The sequence below is a fragment of the Lipotes vexillifer genome, unplaced genomic scaffold (assembly GCF_000442215.2).
Source record: "Lipotes vexillifer unplaced genomic scaffold, Lipotes_vexillifer_v1.1 scaffold708, whole genome shotgun sequence".
Classification (NCBI taxonomy): Eukaryota; Metazoa; Chordata; class Mammalia; order Artiodactyla; family Lipotidae; genus Lipotes; species Lipotes vexillifer.
The window spans coordinates 286,573-313,919 of NW_006781346.1; the positions used below are offsets into that span (position 1 = coordinate 286,573).

The 27,347-nt window shown below is 47.5% G+C and overlaps 1 protein-coding gene across 1 annotated transcript in view; it reads left to right on the top strand.

Annotated features, from left to right (window-relative positions):
- Positions 1-17,381, top strand: part of NPFFR1 (neuropeptide FF receptor 1) — a 20,407-nt gene extending 3,026 nt beyond the window's left edge. The window contains 4 exon segments of the mRNA XM_007454586.1: positions 7,123-7,437; positions 14,254-14,353; positions 16,516-17,175; positions 17,177-17,381. Coding sequence (XP_007454648.1) covers positions 7,123-7,437; positions 14,254-14,353; positions 16,516-17,175; positions 17,177-17,381 — 1,280 coding nt within the window.
- The last annotated feature ends 9,966 nt before the right edge of the window (positions 17,382-27,347 follow it).

The window sequence follows — 27,347 nt, forward strand, 5'->3', positions numbered from 1 at the left end:
GACCCTGCTAAGTTCTCTTATGAGAGCCCTGTGAACTGATGGAGAGTTGCGGGAAGGGGGCTGGAGGACTGATGGCGGGGCTTTCATTAGGACTTCAATGCAGCTTAGAGGTCCCTCGGACTCTGACCTTGACATGACATTAAATAATTTAGAGGGAAAATAAAAGGCATGCTCATGAAATCTGTGGATAAGAGCCATGACACCCGCGCGGCAACAGTTCAAGATTTAAATGAAGGGTATCTGAACATTCTGGAATGCTGGATCAAAACCAAGAAAGTGAGATGTAAATGGAAGTGAAATGCAAAGTCCTGAATTTAGGTCCCCCCCAAAATCAATTGCATACGTTTCAAATAGGGGAGATCTGGTTTGTAATCTTGAGGAAAGTTTCTGGGGAGATCAAAATGGATTGACAGTGAGATAGGTCTAGAATCCTGCTTGCTGAAGAGACACTGAGATGTTCAGGGTGGGAAAAACGGCAGGGAGAGGGGGATGGCCTTGGGGACAGGTGCCCATTCTTGTTCTGTGTGGCTTCAGGGAGCAGAACTGGGGCAGGTGGGGACAAGTTACAGTAAGACAACTCAACTCAACAACAGGAAGAACCTTCCGTCCCTCAGAGTTGGCCTAGAAGCTGTGTGCTTACCAGGTCTCATTGACCAAGGGTTACGGACTGGCCGGATTACTGACTGGAGGGCAGAAGGAGGTATTCTTGGGTGGCTGGCCCCAAAATAGGATCTGGATGGTCTCTGAGGGCTTGCAGACAGACACTGCGGTCTGCCCAGCCTCCTGCAGAGCTGCTGGGGTCAGTGGGCAGTAGTCCCCCTCAGGCCTTCCACCCTGGGCCTTGGCTGCGTGGTATGCTGTGCAGTGAGACAGCAGAGGACAGCAGTCCCCACCCCCACTCCCAGCCCAACCCCAGCCTAGAGGCGTCCTCAGAGCCCCTGGAAGCCTCCACAGCTGCCTGCCCGGCCTGGGAGCTCCGTGGCTGAGGGAGGCCAGAGGCTGGGAGGATGTCTGCTCACACTGCCTGGCGGTGGGTGACTTGTGGGGAAGTGGCCCATGCGGGGGAAGGTCACTGGAGAGAGGAGGGGAGAGGAGCAAGCTCGCTGGTGTCCCTCCAGCACGGGACACAGAAGCTTCTTGGAAGTCCAGGTGGGTTCTGCTTTTCCGTGCCCCCGGAAATGTTGCCAGAGACACTGTCAGAGTTGGGAACCACCAAAGTAGTGAGTATTTTAATCATATTTATCAGAGTTTCCTTCTGATTAGAACGGTTAAAACTCAGGTTAGTGAAAAGGAAAATAAGAGTCACTTAAAACACCCGCTGTGAATATACACTGTTAACGTTTTTGTGTTTATTCTTTGTCATTTGTTTGGAGTGACACACACACACTTTTATATGGAATACAGTTTATAATGCGTGTACATACTATTTTGTACGCATTTCAACCTTGGCCAGAATTTTCCCTCACACCATCAGAACTTGTTCTGTTCCTTAGGTGAACCCCTAGAAGTGGAACGCCTGGCTCCGGGTGTGAGTCTGGTGTCAGGGTGCTGAATGGATGTGCCCCAGTTGCAAAGGCTGAGCGGATGTGTGCCTCTCCAACGCCCCGCAGTGCACAGCCACCCTCTGGCGTCACTGAGCGCTTTTCCTCTCTGTGAATCTGATTGATGGAAAGCTTACCCCTGTGTTCTTTTAAAATTGCATCTCTTTGATTACAAACGAACTTTTTGTCTCCCGTGTTCATTAGTCATCTGTACTGTGTTGTGTCGTGTTCTTCTGTGGGTCCCCAGTGGCTCACAGCCCAGGCTGTGTTCACCCAGGAGGCTCTTGGGAAGTGGGTGCTGAATGGTGAACCCAGGTCTCTAGTCTGGGGCTGAGCTCCCAGGTGGTGGTACCAGGGCAGACAAGCAGGTGGCTATAACGATGAAGGTATTAGTGGGAGAGCTGTGAACTCAGTACCCAGACGGATTCTGTGCTCAGGAACCTCATTTTGGTGTTGATTTACCTTTCAGGCTTTGCAGGGAGGCCCACACTAAAAGTATTATAAAAATATCATGCTCAGATTCATTGAGCAGGTTAGTACTGTCAGTAGGTCTGCTGCTGGGCTAACACGTATTGAGTGCCACGTGTCCCACATTCTGCCGAGTTCTCTTCATACGTTATCTCACTCTTTTCAGTAAGTGTGAGCTTATCTCCCTTTTGCCAGTGAAGGCTTTGGTTTCCAGAGAGGTGATGACTTACCCGAGGTCATAGCCAGGAATTGTGTGTTTCCACTTTAAAGCTGAGAACAATAAGTTCCCACATAGATGAGGACATGTCTTAGTCAGCTTGGGCTGCTATAACAAAATACCATAGACTGGGTGGCTTATATAAACAACTGAAATTTACTTCTTACAGTTCTGGAGATTGGGAAGTCCAAGATCAAGGTGCCAATCCAGTGTCTGGTGAGGACCCGCTTCTTAGTTCACACACGGGCTCCCTGTGTCCTCAGGTGGTGGAAGGGGCAAGGGAACTCTCTGAGGTCTCTTTTATAAAGGCGCTAATCCCATTCATGAGAGCTTTCCCTCATGACCTAATTACAGTTGACCCTTGAAAAACACGGGTCTGAACTGCGTTGGTCCACTTATACCCAGATTTTTTTTTTCAGTAGATGCGTACTACAGTACTGAACGATCTGTGGCTCATTGAATCCATGGATGTGGATCCACAGATACGGAGGGCTGACTGTAAAGTTATATTCAGATTTTCAACTGCACAGGGGTCCGAGCCCCTAACCACCCCATGTGTTGTTCAAGGGTCAACTATACCTCCCAAAGGCCCTACTTCCAAATACCATCACACTGGGGAAAAGGTTATAGCATATGAATTTTGAGGGGACACAGATATTCCATCTATTGCCCGAAGTCACCAGGAAGGAGAGCCGGGATTTCCCAGTCTGTGTGCATCCACTACCTTCAGGGTCTTTGGTCCAACTCCTTTATCTGTGGTTCCCAGACTGGAGTGTCCATCAGAATCACCTGGAGGATGCGTTAAAACAGAGATACCTGGCTTCTGGTTCCCTGGGGTTTCTGGTTCCCTAGATCAGGGGTGGTTCCTGAGAATCTGCATTTCTAGCAAGTTCCAGGTGACGCTGATGCTGCTGGCCGGGGACCACACACTGAGAACCAGGGCACCCGCATCTTCTCTCTGGCCCCAGACTTTCAGTGGCTCACAGCTTGATCTCTCAGATCATCAGAATGCCCTGGAGATAACCATTATTATACCCTGAGACCTCCAGGAAGCTCCGCGAGTAGAGGAATGGCTCAATTGGGTTCAGCGGATGAAATTTTCACAGGCTGCAGTATATCCGCAAGGGCACCAGGCAGATCCCAAGAAGGACGAGGCCAGTTGTTAATGAGGTCTCCGGCTGCTGGCTTGGGGCCCAGGTCGGGTGGGAGGCCTGCCTGCCTCCAACCCATCTCACCACAGGCCAGGGGAGTTGCCAGGAACAGGAAGCAGTTTTTCCTCCTTGAGAATAAATGCCAGAAACTGGCCTAAGCATAGAGACTGATGCTCAGGCTCAGGGTCCAGGGATGGGCAGCGTTGCTCCCAGACACTTCTCAGGGCCAAATGAAAGGCAGTGGGGGAAACAGGCAGACTAGAGTTTAGCTGGGCAGGTTCTGGCAATTTCCTCTACCCATCCACACCCACAGATTTCCCCAAGTCACGCGGGTTGATTTTGAGGCTCAGCAAGGGTGAGCTATCTAGGGAGGCTCCCAGCAGACTCTGTGATTGGGGTTTCTTTCCAGAGGACCCTGGAGAAGGCCTTCCAACACCAGAAATGCCAGCCTTGAGCAGGAACCTGTCACCTGATGTCAGGATTTGTCTTTCCTTCCTTTTTCTCCTCATACAAATATTTATCCATTCAACAACCATTTAGTAAAGCATTTACAATCGTCAGGCCCTGATGAGATGCTGGGGATATGACCACCAACGAAAGAGTGAAGATCCCTGCTCTCCAGGACCTGACTTTCAAAGGTGGAGGAAAAAAACCAATAAACCTGGAAACAAATAAAATCGGCAGATTGAAGAAAATAAGCAGGATGCTGGGAGAGATAATAATGGGGCACCTAAATTAGAGTAATCGGGTACAGGCTTCTCGGAGAAGACAATGTTTAATTGAAAGCTAAAGGAGGGGAAGAGGCGGAGGGAATCGAAAGAGATAAAGGCATTGAGATTGGAAAGAGCAAGAATGTGTTGGAGGCATCATGAGGTGACCAGAGCACAAAGGGCAAAGGGGAGAGTAGCAGGGGGTGAGGCCAGTGATGACAACAGGAATCAGACCATGCAGTAAAGAGTTTGGATTGTATTCGAGATGCAATGAGGAGTCTAGGCAATAATTGTTTGTGGCTCCGTCTGAAAACATTGGTGAAAAGCTAATGGGGAACTTGACAGTGGAGGGATCAGGCTGACATCAGCTAAGCCCACTGATCACCCTTAGCATTAAGAAACAGACCGCCTAGGGCTTCCCTGGTGGCGCAGTGGTTGAGAGTCCGCCTGCCCATGCAGGGGACACGGGTTCGTGCCCCGGTCCGGGAGGATCCCACGTGCCGCGGAGCGGCTGGGCCCGTGAGCCGTGGCCGCTGAGCCTGCGCATCCGGAGCCTGCGCTCCGCAACGGGAGAGGCCACAACAGTGAGAGGCCTGCGTATCGCAAAAAAAAAAAAAAAAAAAGCCCAGTCTATCCTCTTGGAAGATGAGAAGCCACATGGAGGAGAACTAAGACACCATAGCACCAACCACCAGCCATGTGAGGGAGGTCATCTTGGACCTGCCAGCCCCAGCTGAGCCATCAGATGACCACAGCTGCATGAGTGATCCCAAGAGAGACCTACAGAAGGGCCACTCAGATTCCTAAGCCACAGTGCCATGTCACGAGGTTTTGGGGTGGTTCACCACATAATACGGAATAGAAACAGAAACCTTGCTTGGATCCTCACTCAAACAAACCAATTATTTAAAAAATTCTGTAACCATGAGGGAATTTTGAATGCTGGATAATTGATAATATTGTGACATAATGGTTATTTTTGTTAGGTGTGATAATGATACTGGGTTATGGATTTTTCTTGAGTCCTAATTTTTAGAGATACAATCTGAAATATTTATGAATGAAAGGAAGTGATGTGATTGTGCCTCAGAATAATCCAAGGAGAGTTGTGGGTATGGATGAAACAAAATTGGCCTTGAGATGGTAATTGTTGAAGGTGGATGATGTGTACATGGGGGTTCTTTATACTCTTCTCTCTCTCGTCATGGTTCATTAAACTATATACTCTTGTATATATTCACTATTACATTCTCTCTTGTACATGTTTGACGTATTAAAATAAAGATGTTTGGGTACAACCGGATGCCCCTGGAGGGCCTAAGCAGGGGAATATCATTCCCTCTTCTCACTGTGCACCCCAAACTTCCAGCTTCTCCCCCTCCACCGGCAGTCCCTCCACCCCCCTCCTGAGTGCCCCGCTGCACCTGCTGGTCCCTGTGGCTCCCACTGTGCCAGGTCACCGGCCTGTGCTCCCCCAGGGTCTTTCTAGCTTCCAGGTCCCAAGCCTCTGGCTGTCCTCCAGGCCAGTGGCTGAGCTCTGGATGCAACAGAAGATTCCCCTAAAGACTCCTCATCTCCTGGAACAGGCCACGTTCAGTCCCAGAGGAAGGCAGGAGGAGGGTTTACAAGACGACATCATGAGTCACCATAACTAATGACTTCCCAGAAGAGCTGTGGTTGGACACTCAGCCGCTCCCTTCCATACGTGTCTAGAGAGACACACACTGAAGCCTGGGATGAATTAGAGACACACAGAGCAGGACCAACTCTGTTGCAGACCCCTGTGTCCCCTTAAGCAAGTCTGGGAACCCCTCTGATCCCAGTTCTCCCATTTCAAATGGGACTAATACCTAACCTGTTTACCTCATGGGGTAACGGGGAGGGTTAGATCCAATAATAGACACGGAAGCGCTTTGTTAAATGCTGTGCAAATGAGGCAGCTGATACCACCATGGGAGGAGGTAAAGGATGTGTGGTGGCCTTGGCTTTGCATCGTCTTCCGCAGAACTTAACGTGTGCTTTCTTTGATCCTCAGCCCTGGTGCAGAGTCCCCTTTCGCTCGCTCTCCCCCTACGGCCTTCCTGCCTTCCCCAACTAAAGTTCTGTGGAGATGATGATGAGGGATAGCAAAGATTTTGAGGGTCTAATAGTTAGGATCCCAGAAGAAAACAAGTGGTGCACTCAGAAAGGATTTAACAGAATAGAGTTTAATAGAGAGACTTTACAGTGGGCAGGGGAAGGCAAGGGAACCAGCATGGGATGGTGACTCACCCAGCGACCGGCAGTCACAGGAAGCGGTCAGTGCAGAGAGGGAACGGTGTCACTGTGGCTCTGCAAGAGCTGGAGCCATGGGAGAGGAGTCACCCAGCAGGAGCTGTGCCCATGAAGACAGCCCCACAGGAGACCTGGTCCAGGCAGCGACAGAGTCAGGAGATGAATACCCTGACTTCTCTCTCCTCCATTCCTTCAAGCTCCTTCAGTGCCTCCCATTGGCTGAGTCCAGTCAAAAACCAGAGGGCAGGGAATAGAATCTAAAAAAGAGTGGATATATGTATACGTATGACTGACTCCCTTTGCTGTACAGCAGAAACTAACACAACATTGTAAATCAACTATATGCCAATAAACAAACTAACAAACAAACAAGCAGACAACCCAGAAGGCAAGGGAACTTGGGTCATATAGTCCTGATGTAATGTAGTCCTGAGAAGTCAGCCTCTGGGGCAGAGAGCAGGGCTGAGAAGGATGGAGGCTAGATGGGGCAGAGGGGGATTGTGTGCAAATGGAGAAGAGCCAACATTGGGACATGAAATGAGTGGTGGACAAGGCCGGGTGGGAGGTGTGAGATCCGGGTTTGAGTGGCTGCGGGGTAGAAGTCTTGCATCAGTGCATCCAGTTGCAGCTGGAGTTGAGTACATGATCTGGGTATTAGGGCAGGGGCAGGGTTTGGAGCGCAGAAGGATCTCACCAGCGGTGAGAAGTCAGTCATCTCTTCTTAGCCTGGGGTCCTGACCCGTGTGCTCCTTTGCTCCTAGGGGAGCCCTCCCAGCCTTCCAACAGCAGCCGGCCCCCATGCCAGAATGGGAGTGATGCCGAGGCCAACACTGCTGCAAACCTCACCTTCTCCTCCTACTACCAGCACTCCTCCCTGGTGGCTGCCGTGTTCATCGTGGCCTACGCGCTCATCTTCCTCCTCTGCATGGTGGGCAACACCGTGGTCTGCTTCATTGTGCTCAAGAACCGGCACATGCGCACCGTCACCAACATGTTTATCCTCAACCTGGCCGTCAGCGACCTGCTGGTGGGCATTTTCTGCATGCCCACCACCCTTGTGGACAACCTCATCACTGGTGAGTGGAAGCTCTAGAGGCAGCAGGAGTACCCCTACCCCTGAAATCATGGCTGGCCTGGTCTCTTGGCCGAGATGCCATCGTCTCAAAATCTCAAGACAGCCTTGTGGCTGAGGGATTCGACTAGAAATAATAGATATAATGAATTAATCATTTTCTACGTTCCAGGCATTGTGTGATTTACCCTTCCTGCATGATCTTAACTAATCCCCACAACAATCCAATGAAGTATGCGGTATTGTTATCCCCAGTGTATGGATGAGAAAACTGATGCGCAGAGTGATTAAGGGGCAGGTCTGTAGTTTACACGGCTAAGTGTCAAGTCCCGCATTCACACATCTATATTTCTAACCACTACACTGTTCAATCCTACTCTCCCAGGTAGCTGCCTTGGGCAGAACTAGAACCAGCGGGAAGAAGTGGGAGGGAGGCAGGTTTCCTCTGAATAAGGACCTGAAAACTTATTTGAGATGTTTTCCAACAAAAGAGTGTTCTCTCGTACAGGTATTGTGCTCCCTGTCACTGGGAGTGTCTAAGTAGGGACTGGCTGGCTGTTGAGCAGGGATTTTGTAGAAGGGATCCAAGCAGAACTAGACCACCCGACCGCTAAATTCCTGCCTATCATCCTGCAAATATCAGAACGATCCTACCGTCATCTGTTCTCTCTCCTGTGATTCGCCTTTCTTACTTCAGAATAAGCCTCCACAGACTAACTGGTGGGAAGGACTAGTTTCCAGAGCTGTGGAGACCCCTAGAGGTCTGCACCTGCAGGTTCTGAGCTCAGAGCTCCCAGGAACTCAGGATTCAAATGGACAGCCCCATTTGCAGTGGCTTAGCTGACTTGAGGCTGGGGGACTAGCAGCCTGTGTTTCTGTAGGTTCCAGGACCCAGAAAGTGGAGCCAGGGCTGCCAGCTTCCCGTCGGCTGTACTGGCTGTGCCTGGTGGGATCTTTAATCACAGCTGAATCCCAGGTTCTTTCAGGGCTGCTGAACAGAAACTGCATCCTTCCCAAAACACATAGGCAAACATATGCATGCATGCACACACGTGCAGAGGTGCACACACATACAGGCGCACACACGCACACCCCCCCCAGTTAACAATGATATGGTGAGGTCACTAGCGGGTTAAGGTGGTGTCTGCTGGTCCTTTTCACATGTGTAAATTTAAAAAATTGTTTAAATTGACAACACATTCACATGGTTCAATGGTCAAAAGCTAACAAAAGGTATCCAGTGAAAAGTGTTCCTTCCACCCCAGTGCTCTGGCCTTCCAGCTCTCTCCTGGGAGGGAACCGATGCTGCCCGTGTCTTGTATGTCTCCCCCAAAATACTTTGTGTAAGTACAAGCACTTTCCAAAAATATTTTATATAAGTACAAGCAAATTAAGGAAATGCTAACTTTCTAACCAGTCAGTTCTGCACCTTTACTTTTTTCCTGCTTAAAAATGTAGCATGTAATTTGTAAATAGGATTCATTAAAATTAACTTACATAGTGTAAGTTACTCCGTACTAATAAATGAAAGAGGTTTTTATTCTTTTTTTACAACTGTTTAGAATTCCATTGTATGGATGTACTACAATTGATTTAACCAATCTCTTTTTGATGGCTATTTACATTGTTTCTAACAGAATCTTCTGCAAGAAAAGAAAACTTCACATAGCTTTTCTTTCTTTGTTTTTGTTTCTGTTTTTTTGAATTCAGGTGCAGAGAGTTGAATTATTCGCATCCACTGTTCCTGGCACTATGTGACTTCACTGTGTTGGGAAGCCCCTTGTGTATCTTTATTCATTCCCTTCTGTACCCTTACCCCACTCCAAGCCCCCTCCCCCACTCATAAGCAAACATTCTATTAAATGTAATGTTTGTGATTTGCATGCATTCTTACAAAATGTGCATTGTACATGTGTGCATGTTTTACATTTAAATATTTTTGTTAAGGTATAATTTAACATACAAAAAAATCCACCCTTTTTAGCGTACAGTTCCACAAGTTTTGACAAACATATACAGTCATGTAGTTACAATCAAGATACAGAAAAATTTCATTGTACACGTGTGCATGTTTTACATTTAAATATTTTTGTTAAGGTATAATTTAACATACAAAAAATCCACCCTTTTTAGTGTACAGTTCCACAAGTTTTGACAAACATATACAGTCATGTAGTTACAATCAAGAGATAGAACAATTTCATTGTCCCCCAAAACTCCCCCTCGTTCCTTTGTAGTTGCTTCTCCCCTCTGCTCCCTGGCACCATTGGTCTGTTTTCCGGTAGGGACAGAAAATATCGTTTTGCCTTTGCAAGAATATTATATAAATGGAATCATACAGTATGTAGCCTTTTGAATCTGGGTGTGTTTTGTTTTGCTTTCTTTTACTTGCTATTTTGAAATAATTTTAGATAGATGTACTGAAAAGTTGCAAAAATGGTCGAGTGTTCCTGTATACTCTTCACCTACCTTCCCTTAACGTTATTTTTTTTCCCCTGGGGGAGATTAAGCTTTTATTTCTTTTAAATTTCTTTTATTTATTTATTTATTTATACAGCAGGTTCTTATTAGTTATCTATTTTATACATATTAGTGTATATATGTCAATCCCAACCTCCCAATTCATCCCACCCCCCACCCCCCACCCCTTGCTTTCCTTGCTTGGTGTCCATACATTTGTTCTCTACATCTGTGTCTCTATTTCTGCCTTGCAAACTGGTTCATCTGTACCGTTCTTCTAGATTCCACATACATGCATTAATATACAATATTTGTTTTTCTCTTTCTGACTTACTTCACTCTGTATGACAGTCTCTAGGTCCATCCGCGTTTGTACAAATGACCCAATTTCATTCCTTTTTATGGCTGAGTAATATCCCATCGTATATATGTACTACATCTTCTTTATCCATTCCTCTGTTGATGGACACAGGTTGCCTCCATGACCTGGCTACCGTAAATAGTGCTGCAATGAACATTGGGGTGCATGTGTCTTTTTAAAAATAATTAATTAATTAATTTTTGGCTGTGCTGGGTCTTCGTTGCTTCGCGCCGGCTTTCTCTAGTTGTGGCGAGCGGGGGCTACTCTTCATTGTGGTGTGCGGGCTTCTCATTGCAATGGCTTCTCTTGTTGAGGAGCACAGGCTGTAGGCACGAAGGCTTCAGTAGTCGTGGCTCGTGGGCTTAGTTGCTCCGCGACATGTGGGATCTTCCCGGACCAGGGCTTGAACCCGTGTCCCCTGCATTAGCAGGTGGATTCTTAACCACTGCTGCACCAGGGAAGCCCTGGGGTGCATGTGTCATTTTGAATTATGGCTTTCTCTGGGTATATGCCCAGTAGTGGGATTGCTGGGTCATATGGTAGTTCTACTTTTAGTTGTTTTTTTTTGTTTTGTTTTTTTTGCGGTACACGGGCCTCTCACTGTTGTGGCCTCTCCCGTTGCGGAGCACAGGCTCCAGACACGCAGGCTCAGCGGCCATGGCTCATGGGCCCAGCCGCTCCGCGGCATGTGGGATCTTCCCGGACCGGGGCACGAACCCGTGTCCCCTGCATTGGCAGGCGGACTCTCAACCACTGCGCCACCAGGGAAGCCCTACTTTTAGTTTTTTAAGGAACCTCCATACTGTTCTCCATAGTGGCTGTATCAATTTACATTCCCACCAACAGTGCAAGAGGGTTCCCTTTCCTCCAAACCCTCTCCAGCATTTGTTGTTTGTTAGATTTTCTGATGATGCCCATTCTAACTGCCCTTAATGTTAATATCCTAAATAACCATAGTATAATGATTGAAACCTGGAAATTAGCATTGATACAATACTATTAACTAATCTGCATACTTTATTTGAATTTCACTCCTTTCCCCACAAAGGAGTCCCCTGGAGTCCTTTTCTAGTCCAGGATCCAACCGAGGGCCATACATTGTATCTGGTTTTTTTGTTTGTTTGTTTGTTTTTCTCCAACCTGTGACTGTTCCTTGGTTCTGGACTTTCCTGACCTTGACATGTTTGAAGAATACTGATCAGTTATTCTGCAGAAACCCCAGAAACTTGGTTTGCCTTATGTTTTCTTACAATTAGATTTAGTTTATGCATATTTGATGAGAATACTACAGAAGACATATTGATAAGGCACACACTATCCATATGTATTAATGGTGGTGTTAATGTTGACCACTTGGTTAATGTGGTGTCTGCCAGATTTTTCCATTATAAAGCTACCATTTTCCCCTTTACTCACTAAAAGCATCCATTGGATGGTTCCTGCCTGCAACAGTTATTTCTGTTATATTTCCTCAGTGTTGATCTTCTACTTAACATCATTCCCCCTACATTTATTTTACTCTACGGGTTATAACCCAGTTTTACCATTATTTTGTTGCTTAAATTGCCCCCAGTTTTGACTATTGGGAGCTCTTTCAATTTGGCTCCTGTGTCCTTTTGACATGCCACCATGGATTTTTTTTTTTTAGTATCTCCTTACTTTCTGGCATCATAAAGTGTTCCAGGCTCACCTTGTACGTTCCCCGCTCCAGCCCTGGAATCAATCAACAATTTCTCTAAGGTCTGGTTCCTTATATTGGAGAATGGCATTTAGAAACCAAGACCTTGGCACTAGATGTGATCGTTGGCACTGGGGTTTCATTGCTTCTAGGCCCTCTCGAGGGACAGAGCTAGGAAATATATGTGTGCTAACACACACATACTTAACATGTGCATCTTTATTTCTATATCTATCCATCTGTATGTATATTGAAAACTATTATGCCTCTGATTCCAATCTAATATTACAGGATCATTTTAACTTTCCTCTTTTCCTCACCTGTAACTTCTTTCTCTAACAGTGAGAAATCTAACTCTATTTATCCACAATAGATTTACTTATTTGTTCAATCTTGGTATACACATAAGGTAGATTCAGTATTGCTAACCCATACCCTTGTGAGAAACACATTTATTAATGAGAGTATAGTGTACGTGTATAGTTCTTTTGGTAATCTTAAAGTATACGGTCAAGATACTGTTCTCCAAAGTTACTGAGGTTAGTTTCTTGCTTCCCCATTCCCCTTCAGTGTGGTTATTTTATTCATTTGTAATGCATTTAGGTTCATTTGTTATTGTTTGTGTCCCACTTTGGGTTTCCCCCACATCCTGATGTTAATTAACTTATTTTTTGAAGATGTGAAACATTGCCATAATTCTAAAGAGTCAGATCCATACAAAAAGATACACTCAGAGAAGGGTCACTCCTCTGTCATCTCTACCACCCCATTCTTCCTCATTCTTACCGCCTCCCTGTATAGGTAGCCGATCTCGTTATTTTCTGATCTACCTTCCTATACTTCCTTTGTACAAATAAGCAGAAGTGTATATTTTCCTATATCCCCTTCCTTCTTACATGAAGGGTAATATACTGTAGATACTCTTTGCACTGTGCTGTTTGCATTTAGCAGTATATTTTGAAAACCTCTTCATATCAGTTCAAAGAGGTCTTCCTTATTCTTTTTTACAGCTGTATAATACTCTCCTGTGCAGATGTACCATAGTTTATTCAACAACTTCTTTATATGGGCATTTAGATTGTTTCTGATATTTTGCAGTTACAACAGTGCTACAATGAATAACTCTGTGCATATGTATTTTGTGTCATCAGAGGTGTATATTCAGGATACAGTGAGATTGTCAGATCAAAAGATAAGTGCAGAGGTTAGGCATCGCCTAGTTCCCCTCCAGAGGGGCTGTATCGGTTTTCATTCCCACCACCGATGTCTGAGAGCTCCTATTTCTCCACAGCAAATATCATTTGCATTTTTTAAATTATGAATGAGGTTCGAACATTTTTTTCATGTCTATCAGGCTGCTCTCTACAGCGATATTGACTTTCCATGACATTTAAACTCCCTGGCACCCAGACCAAACTCTCACCACTAATCCATAGTGATTTAGGGACAAAGAGACTGTAAATCAATTAGTCTCCCCCTCAGTTTCACATCTTTAAAAAGGAGGGAATAACGGGGCTGCTGTGAGGATTGAGTGAGCCAGTGCCTGGCATCTAGTAAGCGTGCAGGCAGAAAATCAACATGGGGGAGGCCGTTGGTGAAAGAAGACCCCAGCCTTGGAGGATGACTCCTGTCTGCAGGCACAACAGACAAGAACAAGGTGGGCCCCCCCCCGCCCTGCCCCCAGGCCTAGAGGGGCAGAAACACTAAGCAGTTACCAACACAAGGCCTCAGGTAGCCAAGATGTGGACCTGGCTACTAGTCCTGAGAGCAGGTGGGACCCAGGTCTCATGAGAAAGCAGAAGCTTGGGGATCAGAGTGAGGACATCAGGTAGGAGGGGCTAGAGCTGCTTATACCTCCCCCTGCCTGACAGTCAGGCTTGATCTGTCCTAGTGGTTCTCAACTTTGGCTGCCACTCAAATCTCCTGGGTAGATTTGGAAAATACGGTTGTCTGGTGTGAGCCTGGGCACTGGTCCTTTTCCAAGTTCTCCGTTGATTCTAGTGAGCAGCCAGGGCTGAGAACCACTGGCCTAGAACCTGGAACAGGGCTACGGGAGCAGAAAGCCAGGCAGGGCTGGATGGATCTAAAGTTCATGGAGAGAAATCGCTGGTCAGTATAAAGACTGTCTCTAATAGGACTGTCCATGGTGGTATAGGCTGCTCAGTTCCTCACTCCTGGAAGTGTGTAAGCAGAGGCAGGATGACGACCTGGCAGGACATGGAGGAAAGATGCAAGCCAGAGGAGACTGGCCCCGATGGCCGGAGGTCTCTGGCTCTCTGCGATTGAGGCATCTCTCACTCTGGTGGCTTCTGTCATTGCAGGGTGGCCCTTCGACAACGCCACATGCAAGATGAGCGGCTTGGTGCAGGGCATGTCCGTGTCAGCTTCTGTTTTCACACTGGTGGCCATTGCCGTGGAAAGGTGAGAAGGTTCCTGTCTGGTTATCCCGGGCCTGGCACTAGGACAAGCTGCTGTCTCCACTGCTGGGCCTGCCAGGAGGCTGGGGCTGCTCTGTGGTCGGTGGGGCTGAATCCTGAGCCACAGAGGGAAGGGTTGTGGGGCTGGCTGCCTTCTAGACTTGGGGGACTGCAGAGGACACTGCCACCTCCTTCTGGAAGGCCCGGAGGCAGCTCCTGAGGAGGTTTAAGAGGGATTCCTGGGCCCTAAGAGGAGCCTGGGGGCAGTCCTTGTTTCCTGAGCAGCAGGCCTCCTTGCTGGTCCCTGATTCCCCATCTCCACCGTGTCCAGCTACTTCTGGTCTTTCCGCCTCAGATTCCATCAGATTCTCTGATAAGCATGGGTCTGCTAATGGAATGGAGCCAGGGACCAAGGAGGCTTTCTTTGCAGGCAACACAACTGACCCAACTGCAGTAGGTCCTCCTCTCCATCCTCCCTCTCAGTGAGCCCTTTCAATAAGGGTTCACTCCAGGCACTTCCCCCAGGGCAAGGGAGGCAGGCAGGTAAGCTGGAGGGCTGCCTAGCTGCATGACCTTGGTTAAGTCAATTAACTGCTCTGAGTCTCAGTTTTCTCATCTGTAAAATGGTAAATATCCTACAGGGTGGCTGGGAGGCTTCAGTGAACTTCTGTTTGTAAAGCTGATACACACCACCTGGCACAGAGACCAAATGTCAGCTGTTAATATTATTCTATTTCTTCCTTACACCCACACCCTCCTCCTTGTCTGCTTCCCAACATGGGCACCTACTAGCTCCACCCTTTCTAGAATCTAGTGTCTTCATCCTCTCTCCACTTTGGGCCTCATCAAACCCAGACTTTTGTGACTCAGTGAAGTAGGCAGCTGGGGAGATAGAAGTGGGTTCCTGTCTGCAAGGCCACTGGTGGTGGGGGAAGTCCTCCTTCGCTGGTCTTCATTTTGTTGTCGTCGTTAGCGATAGGTGAGTGTGCAGTGTCTCCCAGTAGTGTTTGGACTATTCTTCAAGTTCCTGTCTCCTCCAGGAAGCCTTCCTGGTCTGCCCCAGGATACCCCTCCATCCATTAAGTGCTATTGCACTTACAGCCAGTACTATGTGCTTTAAGAACTATTTGTTCTCTGGCAATTCCTTAAGTATGTGATGCTATGAGACCAGTAGGCCAGAGTCAGGTAGGTCGAGAAAACTAGGCTTGAGACTGGCTGTGGGAAAAGTAGAAAGTGTTGTCAGGCCGGGGTAAGGGTGGGGAGTCGGGAGAGCAGGACACAGTCTGCTGAAGTAGAAAGAGCAGCATGGCTGGGAGTCAGCTCTAGGCCTGTGTTCTAGTCTAGGTTCAGCTCCTAAACTGCACCATGACTTTCTTAGACTAATTAGATTGGCATCTTCGGCCAGGAGAACTGGGCACAGGTATTTTTTAAAATGCTTCAGGAGATTCTAATGCACAGTGAGGGTTTACAGCTGCAGGTTTATATGGCACAGTGGAGCAAGAGAAATCTGGGTTCAAGGCTGGTCCTTGCTACTTGCTAGCTGTGTGACCTTGAGCCGGTTACTTATCACCTCTGAATCCCAGTTTCCTCAGATGTAAATTAAGGGTGTAATAATAATCACTGCTGAGACATCCTAATGAGGAAATGGTGCAGGTCTGTCCTAATTCTGTGGAGCCACTGTTGGAAGGACGCTGGCCAAGGTGACATAGGGACAACCTGTCATGTAGACTCTACACCTGAACTCCCAAGATTTTCTGGAGAAGCCATAAACAGCTAAAAATTGTTTTCTCTGATACACCTACCCGATCGGCCTACTCAAGGACAGAATGTGCGGACTTACAGCTCTGCAACCTGCCAGCTAATGTTTATCCCCCAAAGTGCACAAACAGGATTCAGCTCTTGTAAAACCCTCCTTTTGCCTTTGTTGCGTGGCTACTCAGCCGAGGAGCTGACTCCCCAACAGGTGAGAAACCAGTTTGCTTGCAAACGAACTTAATTAACACCTGAGCCTTCTTTGATGCCGCCTAAGGTGCGAGGTCGAAAGTGGAGTGCCCCTACCCCGCTCCCAGCCCTCCGCCCTCAATCGGGGATGGCTCTCATCCCTGGGGCCACTGGGACCCCTGGGACCCGCCCAGACCCCCGCTTCTCTTTCCTCCGTCGCCGCAGGTTCCGCTGCATCGTGCACCCTTTCCGCGAGAAGCTGACCCTGCGGAAGGCGCTGGTCACCATCGCGGTCATCTGGGCCCTGGCCCTGCTCATCATGTGCCCCTCGGCCGTCACGCTGACCGTCACACGCGAGGAGCACCACTTCATGGTGGACGCCCGCAACCGCTCCTACCCGCTCTACTCGTGCTGGGAGGCCTGGCCCGAGAAGGGCATGCGCAGGGTCTATACGGTCGTGCTCTTCTCGCACATCTACCTGGCGCCGCTGGCGCTGATCGCGGTCATGTACGCGCGCATCGCCCGCAAGCTGTGCAAGGCCCCGGAGCCCGCGCGCGCGGGCAAGGAGGCGGCCGGGGAGGGCGGCCGCGGCGGCCGGCGCAGGGCCCGGGTGGTGCCCATGCTGGTCATGGTGGCGCTGTTCTTCACGCTGTCCTGGCTGCCTCTCTGGGCCCTGCTGCTGCTCATCGACTACGGGCAGCTGAGCGAGCCGCAGCTGCACCTGGTCACCGTCTACGCCTTCCCCTTAGCCCACTGGCTGGCCTTCTTCAACAGCAGCGCCAACCCCATCATCTACGGCTACTTCAATGAGAACTTCCGCCGCGGCTTCCAGACCGCCTTCCGCGCCCAGCTCTGCCAGCCGCCGTGGGGGAGCCACCGGGAGGCGTCCCAGCGGGCTCCTGCGCACGCGGGTCTTCGTGGAGGTGCAGCCCAGCGACTCGGGCCTAACCTCCGAGTCGGGCCCGAGCAGCGGGGCCCCCAGGCCCGGCCGCCTCCAGCTGCACAGTGGCCACGTGGCCCCCCCTGGCTTGGCCGCCGAGGGTCCCGGCTTTTCCCATACACCCCTCACCATACCAGCCTGGGACGTTTGAGTGGGACATGGAGGGCCGGCCCCTGAACCCGAGGGCCCCGGCTGGACACGTGACACCCAGGCATGCTAGCGGCCTGGTGTGGTGTTAGCAGAGGGTACCATGTGCCTCCCTCTCAAATACAAGGCAGTAAGCAGTTAGTTGCTAGTGGAATCTTCTCTGCCACCTCCCCCCTCAGACAGAGGCAAAGGAGGGTAAGGGGAGAGGAGCCTTGTTCCCCGAAAACCCTTCTGTGTGGTAGAAGCCACCGGCATCATCTCACTGAATTCTCAAAACGCTTTCGGAATAGGGGTTTTCCATCCCCCTTCTGAAGACGTGAAACTGAGGCTAGAAGAGATGAGGCTAGCCCAGTCTCAGCTGGAAACCCTGCAGGAGTCTGTGTGCCTCCAGTGCCTGATGGTTTTGACCATCTCCAGCTGTCTCCAGAAGGACCCCCGGAAGGTGAACACAGTGAAAATGTAAATCCTAATTAGGCAGCTGGGAAGAAGTGAAAAGCAAGGCTGCCCTGTCCGTCGGATGCTTGGTGTCCACGTCCTGGTGTCCTGTATGTATGACTGAAGCCACTCCCCTGACCCCTTCCCAGGAGAACATAGTGTGTTCTGTGTAGGTTTGTCTTGTTTGTTCCAGGAAGTGTCCACGGCCATTCTCTTCTCCCCAAAGTACCATTTACAGGACGTCATGCCTGAGCAGCTGCGGAACTAGCCCTGGGGAGCCTGCATCAGTTTCAGGCACTCTGGGTCTGAGCCCAGAGAAGGGTGGGTCTCTGTCCTCTCTCCTCTCCTCATAGGGCCCACTACCATCACGGCGGCCCAGGTGAGAGCTCACAGTGCGACAGGCAGCTGCAAGGCCACAAGAGGCATCGGTTTATTTATTCATGGACAGGAGGAAGGGAGGGCATAGCACCCACTTTCAGCCTTCCGAAACACATCTGCTCACTGGAGCTGCAAGTATAAGCCTTCCCCAAGGCCTTTCCCCCTGCTCCTTCCAGGGGATTGCAGGGGAGAAGGTGGCCAACCAAAGCTATGGTGTCTTCTGGGGCCTCTGGGATGACAAACACTAAACCTCTCCCTGGCATGGATAACTTGTGTGCCCTAAAAAGGGATGGGGACCATCCCTTGTTCGCTCTGGCTCTCACCCAGCATATCTGCATCACCTTGAAGAGAGAGGCTTCTCTCCAGGAGGTGGGAGGAATTGGGATCACCTTGTGATCCTCGCACGGCTCCAGTAATCTGCAGTTAACTGGGTATTTCCCCCTCATCTCTATAGAAAACGCACTGCTGCCAGAATTTCAGTGAATAAAAAAGAAACATTTCCAGGGCAGAGAATGTGGCTCTGAGGCTCCAGTAGTCTCCTTAATCGACACACGATGACTTAAGACTTAACCCTGTTTACTCCATTCTAAGTACTAGATGTAGGGGCAGAAGAAAATTCCTAAGCCACTGTACAGTGTGTTCTCCAAGCATGTCGCCGGACACTGTCTCATTTGATCCATACAAATGAGGCTGAAGGAGATGTTGCTGTTTTACAAAGTAACTGAGGCTCAAAGGGACCAAGGTCACGAGCCACAGAGGGGCAGGGTTTGGGTTGGAATTTGTCTTCTGGTTTCTTCCCACGCCCCTTCCTTCTTTTCAAGGAAGGTGGATTGGGGAGGAGAGCTGGAAATTCCCACAGGGACGTTTCGCCTGATGGTGAACCAGAATATGCTCACAGAACCCGAATCCCCGCCCTCAAGCTCCTGGTCTGGGAAACGAGAGTCTATTGTATTTACTCTTGTAATATCTGGCCTGAGCTGTTCTGTGTATGCTCTCTATGACCCATGTACTGAGCAGGCTGCCAAGATCCATCATGACCCCACCCTGGTCAAGGTGTCTGGGAGTGATGGATGAGGGTCTTAGGAAAGGGTGTGCCCTCCTGTCCCTCATTAGGTAGTGCATGTGTGGGCCCCATTTCTGGTGCTGTATGTGTTCTGTGTCACATAGGCCAGAGGATTCCTGGCTGCTTGCTGTAAAGAACTCTGACTCCAGGCTCTAAAAATAGACCAGAGAAAGGGCCCTCTTAAACCCAAACGCTTGTCCCTGTGGCAGGGGGGATCTGTTGGGAGACACTGTCTGGTCTCTCCTCTGCTGTGTTTCTCCCTTAGCATGGTCTCCCCAACCACAAAATCACAGCCTTTACAGCTGGGGGGAGACCAGGGCACTCACCCAAGCCAAACTTCTATCAAGGCCCCTTTGTTTTACTTCCCCCCAAAGATGCCATGCTTTGAAAGATTGGGCCTGCCAAAACAAAAAACAAGAAACAAAACCTGCACTAGGCCATAATTCATATATTTGCTGTTATTGTTATTTCTTTTAAAGAAAATCTGTCAAAGGCTATGCCTGCTGGTTCAGATTTGATTTGAATCAGGCATGACTTGATGCTTTCATGAGGGGTGAGGCCTTGTGGGTACCTGTGGAATGTCTGGGTTTTTTGTGTATGTGGCAAAATATATACAACATAAAAGTTACCATGTAACCATTTTTAAGTGTACAGTTCAGTGGCATTAAGTGCCTTTGCGTTGCTGTGTAACCATCACCACTATCCCTTTCCAGAATTTTTTTTAACATCCCAAACTGTAATTCTGTACCCATTAAACAATAGCTCCCCATTCCTCCCTGCACCTGGTAACCACCATTCTACTTGGTCTCAGTGAATTTGATTACTCTAGGTACCTCATGCAGGTGAAATCATACAGGATTTGTTCTTTTGTGATCGGCTTATTTCACTTAGCGTAATGTCCTCAAGGTTCATCCATATCGTAGTAGGTGCATAATTTCCTTCCTCTCAAAGGCTGGATAATATTCCATTATATGTATATGCCAGTCATCCATTCATCCATCGATGGACATCTCGGTTGCTTCCTCATTTTGACTATTGTGAATAATGTGTGGAGTTTTAAGATATTGGAAGTACCTCCTGAAAATAGGGTGTGTGTGAGCCCCGAGGACAGATGCCGCAGGTTGGGACCCAGGATCTTTCCCAACTTGGCATTTATGGGTGATGAAGCGGAGGCTCAAGTAAAGCTATGATTTGTCTCATTCCCCTGTGCCCACCCCATCTGCCCTGAGCTTCTGTTGGGCTTTACTTCTTGACTAGAGCAGCTAGAAACTTGTATGCTCCCTCCATGAGGTCATATTTTATGAAGGTATTTTTATAAGTGTAGGTTTATTATCCTGGCTGGAATCCTGTGACCCAACAAACACCTGGGCCCTGTCAGGGGCCTTGTCCAGTTACCCCAAGGCACACAAGGGCAAGCAATATGGATTTCACCCCATGTGCCATCCTTTGCCTACAAGCTGGTTGGGTCGCCTTGGGCAGCCTAAGGTGACTGCCATTTCATAGGCAGCAAGTTTGGAAATGAATTGGTTGTGTGATAGGGGAAAAGGGCCAGAGGCCTGTTAACCCTGAGCGTCCCCACCCCAGCAAAGCTCTTGAAGGGACTCCATGTCCTGTCCTGCTATTTGCAGCATGAGCGATCATTCTAATCACGGGTCTCCACTGAGGAATGGCCTCTTGACTTGACCAAGACCGTGCAGCACTCAACAGACCAACGTGAGCTGGAGGCAGATGCCCGGCCTGGACCCCGAAAACCACAATCTGCCCAGCCCTCTGCCGAGGACTTTCTCTTGGGGCCTGGAGGACACATGAGTTGACTTAGGTTGGAATGGAGGACAGAGTTGGCAACTAGGATGAGAGCCCCCCTATCATTAGTCTTCTGTGTATTCATCCAAAAATCCAGGTGACAGCCAAACTGAGAGCTGGATGGACAAAGCATTGCTATTAAGCTCTGTACCTTTTTGCATCTGTTTCCTCAGCTCACCCCTCAGAAGTGCCACTGAGGAAAGATAGTTGAGAAGGAGGTGACCCAAATGGGCTTCACTGCAAGCAAACAATGTGGAATCAGCAATAGACTTCTTGTTGAACAAGCCAATTATTTATGTTTCTGGCATTTTATTGTTGGTGTTTTTCTCTCTCTGCACAAATACTCCATTGTGGAAATTTTACAAAATTTAGATAAGGAAAGAGAAGAAAATAAAAAGCACCCAAATCCCACCACAAGAGATAAGTATGGAATCATTTTCTATGCATATATATGTTTTAAAATTTTATAACAGCTTTATTAAGGCATAATTTGCATACAATAAAATTCACCCATCTTAACTGTACATTTTGATGAGTTTTAGCTATTGTATACAGTTGTGTAATCACCACTACAATCAAGATACTTCCAGCATCCCCCCAAAATTCCCTTGTGCCAATTTGTACTCAACCCTCTCCCCTCCTCCCTGCCCCAGATAACTACTCATCTGATTTTGGAAGGTCAGATACTTGGAACAACATGGTGTGTAGCTTTTTGAGTCTGGCTTCTTTCACTCAGAATAATGCTTTTGAGTTTCATCCATGTTGCAGCATGAATCAGTAGTTTGTTCCTTTTTATTGCTGAGTAGTATTCCATTGTATGGCTATATGATATTTTATTTGTCAGTTCATCAGTTGATAGACATTTAGGTTGTTACCAGTTTTTATGAATTTATGAATTATGCTGTTATGAATACTCATATATGTCTTTATATGTATATATGTTTTCAGTTCTCTTGGGTAAATACCTAGGAGTGGGTTGGCTGGGTTGTAAGTGTATAGTTTAACTATGCAAGAAACTGCTGAAGTGTTTTCCAAAGTTGCTGTGCCATTTTGCATTCCCATCAGCAGTGTATGAGAATTCTAGCTGTTCTTGCCAACGCTTAATAGAATCAGTGTTTGAAAAACTTTCCTGGGACCTCCCTGGTGGTGCAGTGGTTAAGAATCCGCCTACCAATGCAGGGGACACGGGTTCGAGCCCTGGTCTGGGAAGATCCCACATGCCGCAGAGCAGCTAAGCCCGTGAGCCACAACTACTGAGCCTGCACTCTAGAGCCCGCGAGCCACAACTACTGAGCCTGCGTGCCACAACTACTGAAGCCCACGCCTAGAGCCTGTGCTCCGCAACAAGAGAAGCCACCGCAATGAGAAGCCCGAGCAACCGCAATGAAGAGTAGCCCCCGCTCGCTGCAACCAGAGGAAAGCCCGCGCGCAGCAATGAAGACCCAACGCAGCCAAAAATAAATGAAAATTAAAAAAAATAAAAAACTTTCCTGATGACTAGGGATGCCGGGCATCTTTTCATATGCTTATTGGTCATTCTTATTTTATTTATTTATTTATTTATTTTTTATTTTTGGCTGCATTGGGTCTTCATTGCTGTGCATGGGTTTTCTCCAGTTGGCGGCGAGTGGGGGCCACTCTTCATTGCAGTGCGCGGGCCTCATTGCGGTGGCCCCTCCTTGTTGCGGAGCATGGGCTCCAGTCACGTGGGCTTCACTAGTTGTGGCGCACAAGCTCAGCCGCCCCGTGGCACGTGGGATCCTCCCAGACCAGGGCTCGAACCCGTGTCCCCTGCATTGGCAGGCGGATTCTTAACCACTGCACCACCAGGGAAGTCCTGGTCACTCTTATTTTATTTAAAGTGTTTTGAAACCTATCTTTAGAAACATGATTATATTGAAATGTAATTATATGATATGATTACATTGTAGAGACTTTAGTACAAATATTTGCCCTGAATCTAAGAGGAATTTATCACTAACAGAGGATTTTTAAACCCATCAAGAATGGGTTTAAAGCAAGATAGATCCTTTGAAAGGATCCTGTGGGTAGAATGTGGTAGGGGTGGAGGGCTATTTTAATAAGTGATTAGGAATGGCCTCTCTGAGGAGGCGAGATTTGAATATAGGTATGAATGAAGTGAGAGGGGGAGCATGTGAATAGCTGAGGAAAGAACAACCCACACAGAGAATATCATGTGCAAAGGCCCTGAGATAGGAGAGGGAGCATGAGAAAGGAGCTCATGCACATCAAAATGGTACTGAATTTCAATAATTACATTTCTGGTCAACTCAAAACATTTACTGAGTACTTGTTAAAAGCCAGGCACAGTGGCACAGTACTAAGTGCTTTGTGTCTGTTATTTATTTCTCACAACAGAGCATAAGCTCCATGAGAACAGGAGCTATGTCTATTTCACTCACTTTTGTGGACTCAGATCTAGGGCACTGCCTCGTACGTAAGAGACACCCAATAAATGTCTGTTGAATGAATGAAGTAATTACATAAACAGGTATTTCTTATTATTCCAATATTATAGATGGAAAAACCAAGTCTCAAAGAGTTAAGTAACTTACCGAAGGTCATATAACTAGATGGTGCTGAAGCTGACTCAAATCTTGGCGTGTCTGACCGGGAAGCCCAGATTTTTGCCACTCCCTCAAGCTGCTGTGAATTCTCCTTCCTATATTTGGGAAACTGAGGTTCAGAATAAAAGAAAGAGCCTTGATGGAGATCCCCTTTAATCCTAAAAATAAAACCAGCCAGCCACAGGCTCCAGACTGCTGTTTTAGCTATAAGACCACATTTCCATCACATTCAGTGGCTTCCACAGATCTGAGATGGAAGGAATACCAGCAGTTTCAGTAAACGATGTGCATTTAGTCTGATCCAATACCACATCAAGCCTTCGTGGCAGCCATGGGCTGAAAGAAATCATCCTTTGGACTCCTCTGCCTTGTGGTCATTGATGAGGTGAAAGCTGCTGAACTGGCTGTCAGGTCCCACCTTGACCTGTTTGTGTTCTCTTAGTAACTGCAATGCCCAGACCTTTGAATCCCATAACCAACAAATGCTGCTGTTGTCATGTGCAAGCAACCAAATGAATGTGGGTGGAAAAACCCAAGCTTGGTGATTTGGGCAAATTAGCTTATCTGTCACATAGCCAGTGGTGGTGTTAAATCACTCTCTGTTTGAGGAATAATCACTCCCCACTGCCCTCTGTCTTCCCCTCTGCTGTAGCATGTGTTAGGATTTCATTCCTTTTTCAGGCTATTAGTCTATTTTAGCCAAGGTATTTTGACTTCAAGTAACAGAAATACCCAATTTAACTGGTTTAAACTCTATGAAATTTGTTATCTAATGCAATAAGAGATTCAGAGGAAAAGTAACTCCAGGCTTGGTTAAGTCAATAGCTCAAAGATATCTTTAGAATTCAAGTTCTTTCCATCATTTGCTTTGCTAAGCTCTGCCTGTCAGCTTGGTTCTGTCCCAGGCAAACTCTCTTGGTGGTTAATGCCTCATAAGAGGGCTGCAGTAGTTTCAGTTATTTGCGTTAGCCGAGCTTTGGCTAGATTACGCTGCTATAACAACCTCTAAAATTTCTGTGGCTTCAAACAACAAGCATTCAGGAGTATACTCTCCTTATAAGATAAAACCTTTTCTGGAAACACTGGGCAGCCTTCCCTTCATCCCATTGGACAGAATTGTATCACATTTGCATGCCTGAAACAAATACTGACAACCATGATTGTCTTAGCTTATTTAAAATGCATTCCTGTACGGGGGATCCGTATTTAATGAGCATTTGTGGGTCTTAAAAAAAAAAAAAGCTACCCTTACGGCGGCGGGGTGGTGATGAATTAGAGTTTGGGATTAACATATACACTCTACTATATATAAAATAGATAACCAACAAGGACTTACTGTATAGCACGAGGAACTATACTCAATATTTTGTAATAATCTATAAGGGGAAAGAAGCTGAAAAAGAATAGACAGATATATATGTATAACTGAATCACTTTGCTGTACACCTGAAACTAATACAACATTGTAAATCAACTATATTTCAATAAAAAGAATAATAAAATGAAATGCATTCCTTGAAGACAGTGGAGGGCCTGGCTGCTCTGAAGCAAAGGTATGTATAGAGGAGTAGATTCCTGAACAAATTTAGGATTCTCTTAGAAAGGAGGAGGTAATATGCTTACTGGGCAGGCAGCTAGCAGTGTTTGCTATAATATTCAAAACTAAAGCCATCATTTTGCTTACCCTCCATCCTAACCAAACTATCTCAGTAAATGACACACCATTCAACCAGTTGTCGTAGCCAGAAACCTAGAAATCATCCTCAAATCCATCTTCCTCATCTTCCACTCTGTCCAACCAATGATCAATTCCATTGATTCTACCTTGAACACAGCTCTGTAATCACTCATCTCTTTTGCCACCCAAGTCCAGGGCACCACCATCATCTTTTACCTGGGCCACTGCAGCAGCCTTCTCATTGTTCTCCCTGCCTCTGTTCTTGCTAAAATTCAATCCAGGCTTCAAGCTGCTAACAGAGCCACTTTTAAAAGCAATTCTGACATGTCACTTTCCTGCTAAAAACCCCTTCTAGGTTTTTCATTTCTCTTTTGGAAAAAGTTCAACCCCCATGTCATGCCTTCCAAGGCCCTCCACCATTTATCTCTGACCACATCTCTTCATAGTCTCTTTCTGGCTTCTACCTTGTTCCTTTTGCTTTATTAACTCCTTGTCGTCTTTCAGGTCACAGATTAAGGGGCACTTCCTTGGAGAGGTTCTCTGCTCCCACAAGGCAATGCCTTGTACTTCCTTTATCACTCTACTTATCCAAACCATTTTTTGGGCAGCACCCCACAGCTTGTGGGATCTCAGTTCCTCGACCAGGGATTGAACCTGGGCCGTGGCAGTGAAAGCCTGGAATCCCAACCACTAGGCCACTCCCTCTACTTATCCAAACTTTTTGGGAGTAGAGGGAGGGAACTCCCTCTACTTATCCAAACTTTTTGGACGTATTTGCTGAAGATTGTCTTCCCTTCAAACTATAAGTTCTGTGAGGGCCCAAACCATGTCTTTCAAAGCACTACATCCCTACCACCTAGCACAGACAACAGTCACAAGTGTTAAATAAAACACAGTTACACATTTGAAAATTTTCCTGTTATAGGATCTAGAGGTGGTAGTTGACACCAAATATGTACATAAGGTAACCTAGGGAGAGGGTATCTCTAGAGAGAGAGGACATGAGACGTTAGAAAGACAGTGATGATCAAGATGAAGGGATGAATGGGACTTCCTTGGCGGTCCAGTGGTTAGGACTCCAAGCTTCCACTGCAGGGGGCGCGGGTTTGATCCCTGGTCGGGGAACTAAGATCCCACATACTAGTGCGGTGCGGCCGGAAAAAAGAAGAAAAAAAAAAAAGGTGAAGGGATGCAGAGAAGGCCAAAGGGGAAAATGAGAAATAAGTGGCCAGAGAAGTAGGAGCGATGTCAGAAGGACATGTAGTCACAAGCCAAGGAAGATAGAGTGCATCAGGAAATTGGAAGTGCCTAACAGGGTCAACCACAGCAAAAAGGATGTGGACTGAAAAGGGCCACTGGTTTGGTTACAGAGCAAGAAAGACAACGTTTGAGAACAGTTGGGTTCATCCTTTGTCAAACTGTTATACTTAAGAAGGTATTTTTGCCCTCTTTTTCATTAATTCCTCTATCTGTTGGTCCAGCAAAGAGTCATTAAACACCTACTCTAGGCCAGGTACTTGCTAGGCCGCAGGGAGACATGAGAAAGAGAACAAGGTCAAAAGGGCCTGTGGGGTTCCCCAACCTTGCCTGTAAGGGAAAGTTACAAAGCACTGACTTCTGCCCCAGCTAAGGCAGGGCTTGACTTTTTACTGGAGTTGGTACTGATTGGCTCTCTGAATACATTCAATACAAGAGCTAGCATTCAAGTCCAGAGGTCAGCAAGACTTTATTTGCTTGCTCTGAGCTGGCAGGAAGCAAAAGGGAAAGTGCGTGTGGCACACTTTTGCATCGTTTCTGCCTGTTCACAAGTCAGTCACAGATGAGATTCTGGGGTTTTCCAAGAAAACTAGCTCCATCTGCTCAAAGGTAGAAAACTGATGGCACAGTTCAGTCAGAAAAGCATCCTTTTTTTTTTTTTTTTTTGCAGTACACAGGCCTCTCCCTGTTGTGGCCTCTCCCGTTGCGGAGCACAGGCTCCGGACACGCAGGTTCAGCGGCCATGGCTCAGGGGCCCAGCCGCTCTGC